At 46.1% G+C, this 13,078-nt stretch overlaps 1 protein-coding gene across 1 annotated transcript; it reads right to left on the minus strand.

The window, feature by feature from the left end:
• Window positions 1-2,922: 2,922 nt before the first annotated feature.
• LOC102847682 (PNMA-like protein 1-like) lies at window positions 2,923-12,268 on the minus strand. Its single transcript, XM_006898691.1, has 3 exons — window positions 12,234-12,268; window positions 4,620-4,917; window positions 2,923-4,464 (listed from the first exon to the last, which is right to left on the minus strand). Exons 1-3 carry the CDS (start codon window positions 12,266-12,268, stop codon window positions 2,923-2,925), a joined length of 1,875 nt encoding a protein of 624 aa, XP_006898753.1.
• Between the last annotated feature and the right edge of the window lie 810 nt (window positions 12,269-13,078).

The raw sequence follows: 13,078 nt of genomic DNA on the forward strand, positions 1-13,078 counted from the left end.
TGGCGCTGCTGGTTCAGGAGTCCCCAAGCTAGGAAGGGGTCCAGGGAGAAAAAAATTTTCAGCCAAAAGCCTTTAAAAAAAATTATCCAAAAGCCATCATCTAGGCTAAAAGGAGAGTGGTTTTCATGTCAAGCTGTATTTTTAAAAAAATAAATGCACACTTTCTGGTCATTTCAGCTACTGGTTTTAGAAACCTCTGGAAGGTCCGAGAACCCCCAGGCTTTTTGCGTTGGAGGAAGGTTACAGCTGAGCTCTCAGTGTCCCCTTCTCTTCGGGAAGGCCAATGGTGTGCCCACCTCCCATGCACAGCCGCTCCAGCCAAGAGGCGTGTAAACCATCGTTCAGCCCTCTTTCCAACTGAATCATCTCAACCTATAAAGGGCTAACCCACCCGTAACCATGGAGTCGACAGACTCACAGGACCCCTTCCGTGCCAGAGTAGAGCTGTGTGCTTCACAGCCGTGTTCCCCACCATGAGCTACAATTTTCCAACCTTTTTGTTCCCCGTCAAGTGTGTTAACCATCTGTGCCTCCCAGAAAAAGCACGCACAGGACCCACCGTTATTTTGACCCAGGCAGATCCTCCAGCAGGCTGTAAATTCTAAGAGCAGCAGGCAGCCCCAATCCTTCTCCCAGAGGTTCAACTAGAAACCTTCCGGTTCTGACATGCTGCCCCTGGAGCTATGCGTGCCTACTAGACCCTCCCTCAAAGAAGGCTAAAAGGCAGTGTTAATTTACACAACTTTATTTAAAACATTGACACTCAACAGCTACTGGTCCTGGTGACAACCGCGCTTTTGTGAAGCCCTCGTGGACCCGATCTCGTCATCAGAGGCTGGCCAGCCACAGGCTTTCTTCATCATCCGAGTCCAGTTTGCTTCACGTGTGTTGACAAACATGCCATCGGCAGCTCCAGCTGCAGACGGTCTTCAGCAGTCTCTGAAATTCACCTAGGATTTTACAAGGCATCACAAGACTAATGTTTGTTGCAAAGCGCAATCACTAATAGGACATAACAACTGTTTCACATTCTTGGTCACAAAAAAAACTGAAGTCAGGGCAGAGGCCCTCCCCTGCCATGGGCCCTAGTTTACCAGGGCTAAAACTACACGGTTGAGTATTATCTGTCAATATGCAACAGGAAACACAGCAGCATAACAAATGTGTGAACAAGCCAGGTAAATTTGCCTTCAGTTACAGTACAATACACGGAAGAGGCTGAGTTTCTTCCCTTTCTCCCCTCCTTCAAGTCACAGTGACAGGAGATTCACTTATATGCAAACAAACAGCAAAAACCAGGTATTCAAGAGATTTACAAAAACTTAACCTACAAACATAAAATATGGTTTTGGTAGCCTCAGCAGTGATACAGTCGGCCCATGGCATATACAAGGGGTTGATCTGGTGGGTCCCTCCCCCCAGTGCTGAATAACACATGAAAAAGAACAAAAGTCGACTTAAATCTTTCCTTTGGGTTCCCCAGGATGCTGTTTGAGAACCACTGACCTGAGGTTACTTATACTCCCTATGTATGAACACACACAACAACATGGAATTCTAGTATGATTTAGTATCCTACTCAGATATTAATGACCAATTTTTAAGGAATTTTTTCCCCCTCCCAGGCTACAAGATGTGAGTTTGATGGAACCAGATGTGGAAGTAAACAGAATGGCACCACAGTTCTCTCTGAATCACCCCTTTCCCTTTGACGTTTCCAGGGGGAAAAAAACCCAAAACAAACAAAAATAACCACCAATAAACTACTATTAAGTTAATCTTAAAATTCAATATTTCCAAATTCTAATGAATATTTTTACATAACTCTTCTGAGACTAACTGGAGGATGCAAGTAGAAAATAAACTGGAGGAGCAAGTCATCAGGTCTGTATAGAAAATTCTGGACTAACAGACCTACTACTCAGTTCAGAGAAGAAATGAGAACATTGCTCTTTAAGCTGCCAAAGCCAACGCAGCTTGCTGACCGCCCAGATGTAGCAGGAGTTGAAGTGGAAGGTCAAATATGAGTGAACACAACAGAGACCCTAAAAAGGGTTGTTAAGGTGACTGTTTTAGTATGTTCCGGAATGTTCTCATATCTGGAACTCCCCCTCCTCAGAAAGCAAGCAGAGGAGACAGTGAAGCAGGCACAAGAGAACGTGGCACAGGTAAATGGCCCCTCCCCTCAAATCCACCCAGCTCAGGTTACACCACCCTTCACCTGAGGGTCATCTCTACAAAGTGGGACTCTGAATGAGGTCTGGTCCCACTCTGTGACATCAGCAATCGCTGTTCCAATCTTGGAACTTCTTTCAATTATTCTGGTACGGATGTTCCCCTTTCCCAAAAAATCAAAGCTTTCTGGACAGAAGTCAAAACAGTTCAAAGAGGGAGGAACAGGCAGAGGTACGATTTGGGACTTTAAAAAAAAACGCCCAAAAAACAAAAACAAAAAAAAGTTAACAAAACCAAACAACATCCCAATTTTCCCAGCAGGCTTTTCAAAAACAAAACTCCAAACAAGTGCCACTGAGTCTATCCCGACTCAAGGCGACCCCATGACAGTCAAGGTGGAATTGCGCTCTATGGGGTTGTCAAAGTTGTAATCTTTTTCAAAAAGTATATAAAAAAAAATTTCTAGAACACTAGACCTTTCTTCTGAGGTGCCTCTGGGTGGCCTTGAACGGTCAACCTCTTGGTTAATAGCCAGCACTTAACCAAGTTTATGCCCCACCCAGGGTCTCTCAAAGTCACAAACCCCCAACAAACAATAGAACCCAAACCATTAAATTCTTATCAAGGGAAATGGGTCAGAAAGAATGGTTTTTTACCACTCCAGTGACACATAAAAAAAAAAAAAGATAGGTGGGTTTGCTCTGAGGCCTCCAAGGGCCACCCCCCTCAGATGCAAAATGCTGGTCTTCAGGAGCTGCTGCTGGGAGAGGGAGGAAGTGTGGGGTTCCCACCTACACCCTCCACGACTGCGTCAGTCGCCTCTTCTGACGCTATGGAGCCCTCCTTGCCACCCGTTTCACACAATGCCTCTCCCTCCCCTTTAGGGGACTCATCCTCTGCTTCCCACCTCTTCCCACCCTCCAGGTGACCGTTCTGGTCATTCTTGTCACTGGACGTTTGAGATGAACCTTCCGTCATGACCTCGGGACCCGAGGACCCAGAGGCCAGGGTCTCCCCAGAAAGATCCCCTGGGCTTCCAGGGGTCTCGGGCTCTTTCTTTGGAGACTCGGGCAACTTCACAGCGTCTTCCACATCCATGGGGTCACCGGAGACGGGGCCCAAGCTCAGCTTCTTCTTCTTCCTCATAGGGGCGAGCCTCTTCCTCGAGCCCAAACCCATGGCTTTCTTCTTTGGGGGGACCTCCTGGCCTGACTCTGAGGTACCTCCCAAGTTCTCCTCTTCAGAAGAAGAGGAGGAGGAGGAGGAGGAGCTGGAGGTCTCCTGGGGCCGGGGTCTGCGAACCCGTCGGGCGTATTTCACCCTGGACTTTTTAAGATCTGCCTCCTCTTGCTTCACACTTGGTTTGGGGGTTGAGGTCTCCAACTTATCAGCCTCATCCCCGTCGGAGTCTTCATAGAAGACCTCACTGCTGGGTTTCTTCCAGAACCTTCGTTCCTGCTTGGAGGCTGTGTTCTGCTTCTTTCTCTTGGAGGCATTCTTGGGCCCTGACCTGCGAGCAAGGGGTTGAGGGGCCTCATCGATGAGGTCACCCCGACTGCCCTCCTCCAGCTTCAGGATACAGCTGGCCTTGGACGCGGGTCCAGGCTCCTTCTTGATCTGCCTTCCTCCTTCGGAAGTGCAGGCTGCCACGGCCTCAGCCACCACCAACTCCTGCGCCCTCGCCTCCTCTCGACTGCGAAGCTCCGCATCCATGTGGTAGAGCATCTGCACCACGGCCCCCAGGAGAGCCCCCAAAGCTTCGGCCCAATTTTCGTGGCGCACATTCCGGCTCAAGGGCCGTGAGGGGCGGTTGGGGTGCAGCAGGCGGATCACGTCCTCCATGGTGCGCCCTTCGACCTCCAGGAATTCATGCAGGTTTCTCAGAAACTCCGCATCCTGGGTGGGGTCCCGACAGACCACTCTCCAGGAACCCCCTCTTCCAGGGAACTCCCGGGGGACGGTGCTCAGATTCACGCCCTCGCCCACCTCGACCAAGGCGGCTTTGGTGTTCTCCGCCCTCACGAATATCTTGTTGAGCACGTGGTAGGGACCCAGAGGGGTGAAGACCCCCCGCAAGGTCTCCTCGATTTCTGCCTGGTCACACTCCACAGGGATGCCCACAACCAGCAGGGCCCGGTGGATGTCCATATCCATCCCCCGGCACCAATCTTCCAGCAGGTTCATCGCGGCCATGCTCAGGGGTGTGGGGAGGACCCTGGGCGCTGACCCCTCCTGGAGCTGCGAGTCTAGGAGATGCGCCTGGACTGCCGAGGTCCCCAAAGGGAGATCCTGTAAAGTCACAGGACAGCGGGGTCAGAATCCCGGGAGGGCAGGCAAGCCGGAGCCCTGCCGCCCCACCCCCCATAGGGCTAGCTTGCAGGTGATCACACCTTTCCCAGGACCGCCCCCCCTAAAAGTCTCCCCGGACGACCCGAGGTGCTTACACGTGCTGGGTGACGCTCGTGCCTCGGATGTAGCAGGATCAAGCCTCCGACTGCGCAGCCAGGTCTAGGAGAAGCCACTGGACTGTGGTCTCTCGGAAGACACCGGCCACGGTCACTCCGACGCTGCAGGTGCAAACACACGCCACCAGCGAGCTGGCGTCCGGATGCCTCGAGCTCCACGGAGTCTCCGCCGGCGTCGCAGCGCGCGCCTGCGCATGCGCTCCTGCGCGATCCCTCCCCCCGCGCCGCCGCCGCAGCCGTCTCCACGGCAACCGACCCCCGCGTTCTAGGCCGGAACCTGGGGGGTGGGGACTGCGGGTGGGGGTCGGGTGGAAGTGCAACACTCAGCCCCCTTTATCTACGCCCCACCCTTCTCTTCCAGGCTCTCAGATTGCGGGGAGGGGGCTCACTTTTATGACTGCGCCAGTAAGCTCTCCTGTCCTCAGCTTTCTTGGTGACTTTAGCCAACACCAGAAATCAACAAGCGACAGGAAAGAGAGGCTGGGATACTGACAGTGCAGCCCCCCCCCCCCCCCCCCCCCCCCCACACACACACACAGGGATACTGACAGTCCAGCACGCGCGCGCACACACACACACACACACACACACCCAGCACTCTTAAGCAGCCTTCTCTCAAAAGCCCCAGCTCTGGGATTTCAGAAATTTCCAGAAGCTTCTTTCTCTCCCCTCCCCCATCCCTCAGTCCTGGAGAGAGTTTTCTTTTAATGAGTTCATTTCTTTCTAGTAACAGTGGACACAGGCAAACATATACACCTGTTTACAATTTCTACATGAATAGCAGGAAATCATTGATCTCTCATACTTCATATTCTGTCTCCGTATTCTCACAATCTCTGTCCGTATCGTTTCATTGCCATTAAATCAGGCTCTTCGCCCTTTAAAAGGACCCTTCTCTGAAAGATGCTTTATATCTTCCCAGAAATATTCACAGTCTCTGAAACATGTTGAAAGATCGTCGTGAGCTGGAATCCATTCGATGGTAGTGCAGTGGCCCCTTAAAATCTCATCTGTATGCAACCAGAGTGCTCCTTGGAAGCAAATATGGCGAAACTTCCTCTCATATATTTTGGGCATGTTGTTAGGAAAGGCTGTTCTTTGCAAGAGGACATCATGCTTGGAAAGTGGAGGGTTAGCAGACAGAGGAGGAAGACCCCCGAACCAGGTGGACTGATACAGTGTCTGCAGCAATGGGCTTAATTGTGTTGGGAATGGCGTAGGATAGGCCAGCTTCAGATCGTTGTTCATAGGGCCGCTGTGTTGGTACTCAACGCTACCACACTAAACATGTTTAATTAAGATAGTTTAACCTTTGGAAGAGAGGATGCTCAGTGCAAAAACTTGGGTTTTCAGATAAGAATTTACACAGCAAGTTAGGTTCCCATTTAACAACAAGTTAAACTCATATTATTGAACTTTTGTAAGAAGGTATGCTCAGGACAAAAACCCTTTGTTTTTTGGGGGGTTTTAAAAAATTATTCTTTTCTTAATTTCTCTATGTGTACCGTCAAATTGGATCTGACTGGTATTGGAGTAAATTGTCCTTCCTTCTCCAGCAGAGCATCTGGTGAATTCAAACTGCACCCCTCTGGGACTGCAGTGCAGCTTCTTGTCACTAGGCCACCAGAGCTCCCCAGAAAAAGCCTTTTACAGATGAGAATTTACAGAGCAAGCTAGGGTCTCACTTAATAATTTTTATTCAAACTGTTGCATAACTTTTAATAAACTTTTTATTGTCATTTCAGTGAAGGTTAACAGAGCATATTGATTTTTTTCATTCAACAATTCATACACATTTAGATATAGGACATTGATAACAATCTCCATATATTGTGATAGCACTCTTCCTGCTTCCACCTTGTGACTCTTGTTTCCATCTATCCATCTTCTCCCTTCCTGCTTTCTGAACTCTATCCCTGGGCAAATGCTGCCCTGATGATCTTGTATGGATGGTTGTTCTAAGGAGTGAACACTACCCTGGTGCCACTGTTCACCTTACAGAACTATCTACTGTTTGGGTGAAAGTTTAATGCAAAACATCTTTAGCAAGTGCTTTAAACTCTAACAAGGATTTCATGAGAGTTTTGCTTCAAGGTTAATAAACTTCTTTCCAAGCATTGCTTTCAGAGTCCCCCAGTCACAACAGACCCAGTAAGTATGGCTGCCACAGGGAGCTTGAAGTTCAATACTTCAACACTTTTTTCCAGTTTGAAGTTTTGTTCTGCATTTCCCATCCTTTTGATGGAGATCCATTTGTTGAGTGCTTGAACAAAAAGTGCAGTAATGGTATGTAGACACCGTCCCTTTCTTCTGCTCTCTTGGCAGTGAAAGCAGTAGTTTATGGGGAGTGGCTCACCTTCCTTTGTTGGTGCCCATGTTGTTGTTGTTATGTGCCGTCAAGTCACTTGCGACTTATAGCGACCCTATGTACAAATCCCTAAACTCTGCTCTGTCCTGTGCCAATCGCACTGTCTCCGATACTCCCATCCCGATTATCCCAGTCACTGAATCAATCCACCTCATAGAGGTGCCCATAGTTACTTAAAACTCCTCAGTGTTGTCATTTGTTCTCTGCCTTGCCTTCACCAAAACATCCAGATATACCACTGGACTTCCCAGTTCTGCAGCCTTGAACAAATAACCCAACCTCTCTGAGCTCCTTCCTTTTCTTATAATAGGAATCCCCATAAGACTTACCTAATAATCCAAAAGTTCTAAAGTTCAGTGAGATCACATAGTAAAATGATGCCTTGAAGTACAATGTTAGCCTTGATATTTATCCAAAATCTGTTTTTTAGATTCAATTTGGAAATTGGCTTTGCAAAGGTAGCACCAAATATCTGTTGTGCTATCAACTGTGGCAACCTTAATTATTAACCATGATCAATATTTATGTGATTTCCCTAATTCCCATCACATTTCATACAAAAGGGAGATATATCATGCCAAATTTCAATATGTGAAATATTATAATTCCAGTGAAAATAAACAGCATCGTTGTAATCACTAGAATGTGCTGATTCTGGCTTACAGTGTCCCTGTGGGACCATGTAGAAATTTGCCACCTGGCTTCCAAAGCGTAGTCTTCATGAAAGCACATGGCCACCTTTCTTTCTCCATGAAAAAGCTGATGGGTTCAAACCACTGGAGCTCCCTAATCCTATTACACCTTAAAAAAAAAAAGGGAGGGGGAGCTCTGGTGGCCTAGTGGCAAGAAGCTGCACTGCAATCCCAGAGGTACACAGTTCGAATCCACCAGATGCTCTGCCCGAGAAGGAGGGACAATTTCCTCCTATACCAGTCAGATCTGATTTGACAGTACACACACAAAAATAATAAAATAAAAATAAATTAAAAACCCCATTTTAAAAAAAGATATGTGTGTGTGTGTGTATAAATATATATGTAAATATATATGTGTGTGTGTGTATATATATATATATGAATTAAAGAGAGAGAGAAAACAAACATGGCAGTGTTCACATATAGTGAATCTTGGTGCAGGATCCAAAGAAACCATTACAATCTTTGCCATTTCTTTATAGGTCTCAACTTCTTTCACAATAGCAAAGAAATCTGGCAGAAAGGAGTTAAATATAGAATCGCCCTCAGGCTGTTGAGTTGACCCCACGTGCAACAGAAGAGAACACTGCTCACTCTTGCCCCATCGTCACAGTCACTGCCTTCTTGAGTCCATTCTTCCACCCACTGTGTCAATCCATCTCCTCAAAGGTCTCCCTCTTTTTTTTAACACTCTACGAAGCACGACAGGGTCCCTATTGACAAGACATCCACAGTACATGAGACCAAGTCTCATCCTCCTCGCATCAAAGGGACATCTGGTTATATATCTTCCCTGCAAGATGGATACACAAAAGAGTTGAAAACAGGTGTTCAAACAAAATTTTGTCCACATATGTTCACAGAAGCACTGTTCACAATAGTGACTAGTCAAAGGCTGCAAACAACCCAACAGTCTGTCAGGAGGTGAACGCCACACATTGTGGTACAGACCCACAATGAACTGTTATTCACCATGGAAAGGAGAGGCATACTGCCACATACTACAGCATAGAGGAGATTAAAAAACATTATGCTATCAACAACCTGTGTTATGCAGATGACACAACCCTGCTTGCTGAAACTGAGGAGGACTTTGAAGCACTTGCTGCAGAAGGTCAAGGACTGCAGGCTTCAATATGAATTGAAGCGCAACATCAAGAAAACAAAGATTTTCACCACTGGGCCAATTGGCAGCATCAGTATGGATGGTGAAGAAATTGGGATAGTTAACAGTTTTCGTTTACTTGGCTCCACAGTCAACACTCTTGGTACCAGCAGCCAGGGAATCAAGAGATGAAGTGCATTGGGAAAGTCGGCTGTCAGGGACGGCTCAAGAGTACTGAAGAGCAACGATGTCAGGCTGGAGATTAAGGTGCACCTGATCCAGGCTATAGTTTTCACAATTGTGTGCTATGCATCAGAGAGCTGGACAGTTACTAGGGATGATAGAGAATTCATGCCTTTGAGCTGTGGTGCTGGAGAAGTGTTGAATATACCATGAACTGCTAGGAGAACAAACAGGTTTGTCCTGGAAATGGTGAGACCATTAGAGGCAAGGATTCTAAAGCTTCGTCTGACATACTTTGGGCTTGTTGCAAGGAGGGATCAGTCCTTGGAGAGGGACATCATGTTTGGGAGAATGGAGGAACAGCGCAGAAGAGGAAGACCCTCAATGAAATGGATCGATTCAGTGATTTGGGGTAGTGGGAGTAAGTGTGTCAGAGGCAGTGAGGTTGGCACGGGATAGAGCAGAGTTTAGAGCATAGGTTTAGTACATAGTGTCGCTATGAGTCACAAGCAACTCAACGGCACATAATAACAACAACACAAGTGAAAGAAACCAGATTCAACAGAATCATCTGGCATGTTCAATCGACATGAAATTTCCAGAATAAGCAAATCCACAGAGCTAGAAACCAGATTAATAGATGGGGGAATGATGGCCTAACAGAGTAAAAAGGTCTTTTTTGGGGAATGATGAGAATGTTCTGGAATTACATAGGGTTGATGGCTGCAAAACATGGTGATTGCACTAATGCTATGGAATTGAACATTTTTTTAAAAATGGTGACTTTTATCTTCTGCATTTTTTTAGTGTCCTCTCTCTGGCTGATAACCAAAAAGTCAAGACTTAAACAATGTGAAATCTGATGAGGCAGTTCTACATGACTTCTGTGAGTTGCTAGGAACTGGATGACAGTGGGTTTGGTTACAAAAGGCTTGGCTACACCATGAAGATCATGAATGGCAGATGTGATTCAGGATAAAATTTCCCAAGGCCAGCATTATATCCCAACCTGTGATAAACTGTGTCACAAACAACATAGACAAAGAGGAAATTCCTGAGGGCCTAGAATTGGAGACTTCCCAATTGAGTCCATATTTTCTAAGGACCAGTCCCTCCTGGCCAAGTGCCCAAAGCATATGTGATAGAGCTTTAAAATCCTAGCCTCTAGGTTTCACCCTCTCCAAGACAGACCTGTTTTCTTGGTAGTCCATGGTATGTTCAAGACTCTTCTCTAGCACCACAACTTAAAGGCATCAATTTTACTCTGTCATCCTTAGTCATTGTCCAGCCCTCTGATGCAGAGCAAATAATTGCAAAGATCACAGCCTAGTTCAGGCGCACCTTAGTCTCAAGACCTCACCTGATAATCTACATAAGAATCAGATTGATTACATACGTGGAAAAAAATCATTGGAGAAGCTCATTATCAGCTGTGAAAACTTGACCAGGTCAGATCATTATTTATATGCAAGTTCAAACTGAAGCTAAAGAAAATCAAATCAAAGCCACAGGAACCAAACAAAGTTTGACCTTGAGTTTGTCCTTCCTGAATTTAAAGACCATCTCAGGAACAGGTTTCAGGCCTTGAATACTAATGAGCGAAGACCAGATGAGCTGTGGAAGGATATCAAGAATATCATCCATGAAGAATGGAAAAGGTCACTTACAAAGTCAGAGGAAAGAAGGAATGAAGATCCAACTTTATTGTTAACTTTAGTTAAAATCATAATTGTTGTTGTTGTTAAGTGCCATTGAGTCATAGGCGACTCATAGTGACCCTATGAACAAAAGACCTGAACACCTGTATAACTTTTGTCCCTTCTCCAAGTTCATAGGGTTTCCAGAGGCAAACTATTACGGAAGTGGATGCCACTCCTGCTTCCAAGCTTGTTGTAATTGGGGAACTCCACCAGACACTGTCCACCATGGGTAACCATTCTCGCATTTGACTCATCAGTGTCACAGTCTTCAGCTTCACAGCAACCATGAGTTACCTCTGTACAGCAAGTGGACATAACAGGGTTATACAACCTAGAAGAATGTTACACCAAAAACAATTAAAGGCAGGCCTGAGAGCCACGGAGTAGATTTACTCACCTTTGGCTGGCTTGGGAGCATGACGTTCTATCACTAGGTCAAACACAACAAAATCATAATTAAAATATTTAAAAAAACAAAAACACCCAAAACCCAAAGACAAAGGAAAAGGTCAAAATGGATGTCAAAAGAGACTCTGAAATTTACACTTAAGCCTCAAGAAGCCAAAGGAAAGGGAAGAAATCAAGAGCAGAACAGAAGATTTCAAAGGGCAGCACAGGAAGACAAAGCAGAGTAGTATAATGAAATGTGTAAAGAGCTGGAGTTGGAAAATCAAAAGGGAGGAACTTTTAAGAATAAGTTAATATAAAAGAATGTTTTCTTTGCAACCTGGTGGCAATAAGCTGCACCGCAATCCCAGAGGTACGCGGTTCAAATCCACCTGATGCTCTGCTAGAGAAGGAGGGGCAATCTCCTCCTGTGCCAGTCAGATCTGATTTGACGGTACACACATACACACACACATATATACACACGAATATTGTGCATAGATCTGTCATTTTCTTTATGTACAGATGTATCCTGCATTCCAAAATGAAGATATAAAAAATATTTAAGAGGTAAGACAAATGTAAAACATTCACATATATGGAAAATCATATATTAATAGGCATTTTTAATGGGTAACTGTATACACACATATGTCTATATATGTGTGTAATATGTACATTTTCTATGTGGACACAGGGCATATAAAATTATTTATCGTGATGTTCCTTGGTGGATGGAAGTAGCTCTCCTTGATTATATTCAGATATAAAAATAGTTTTGACGCACTCTGGACCAGACCTGGGCTGTAGTTTCCATGACAACGCATGACGCTGTGGTTCCTAGAAGAACAGGTTGCCCTGGGGTTTCCATGGCAACGCAGCCTTGGCCAGTCCTGGTCAGGGGTTCAGGTTAAGTTTAACCTATTCTTTTCCTCTTTGATGTCTGATTCGCCTTTTGGGTTCGTATCTTAGTCTTCCGTATTTTAAAGGCGCTCTGGTGGTCGTTATCACTCAGCAACGAATTTAAAGGGGTTTTTTTAGTGTATTTTTATAAAGCATCCACAGAGTTTTAACCAACACCAAACACAAAGGCCACAAAAGGCCTCAGCCGCCCCTTTATGCGGGGCCCCTCCACCGGAAATGGACATAACTTACATCCGGGGCTCTGTGACGCCTCCAGGCTGGTACATCCGGGGCTCTGTGACGCCTCCGAGCTTTGTTTTAATCAGGGGGGCGCTGCGGTGACGCCATAATCCCAAAACCAGAGAAAATGAAACTCACCTCCATCCAGCCACATCCGGCTCATGGTGACCCGTTGTTGTTATAGGTGCCCTCAAGTTGACTATGAATCAAAGCCACCCTATGAAAAACATATGAACCTTGGCCTATCTTGCGCCGTCCTCACCATCTCGGATATGTTCAAGCCCACGGTTAAAGTCACTGTATCAGTCCATCTCGTTGAGGATCTTCCTCTCTTCCTTTGACCTTCCACCTTTCCAGGCATGATATCATTTTCTAAGAACTGGCTCATCCTGACAAGCCCCGGAGCAACTTTATCTAAGACAGACTTTCTTGTTCTTCTGGAAGTCCATGGCGGGTGGTGGTGGGGCCGGTATTCAGGACTCTTCTCCAACACCACAATTCAAAGCCATCCATTCTTCTCCTGTCATCCTTGTTCATTTCCAACTTTCAGATACACGGGACAGAGTAAAAACTGCATCATGGGATGGAAGCAATCACTGCATCTTTATTCACTACCACTGACTTTTTAAATAGCAACCAAGCGCTTAAATACAGTGCCATGAGGGGAGTATCTTTCTCTCTCCAGTTTCTTCCACCTGGATTTAATGAAGCCCCCCCCCTTTCTAGCCACACCTCGATCAAACCTAGCCTGCCTTCTTCTCCACCCAGTTCCCAGGTTTCCAATCCAAAGATCCTGATTTGTATCTGCGTATTTTCCCGCCTTGTATAATCACCTTAGATTAGTTTGAAGTAGCCAT

This window comes from Elephantulus edwardii, unplaced genomic scaffold (genome assembly GCF_000299155.1).
Source record: "Elephantulus edwardii isolate Elephantulus edwardi_28Jun2011 unplaced genomic scaffold, EleEdw1.0 scaffold00236, whole genome shotgun sequence".
NCBI classification, from domain to species: Eukaryota; Metazoa; Chordata; class Mammalia; order Macroscelidea; family Macroscelididae; genus Elephantulus; species Elephantulus edwardii.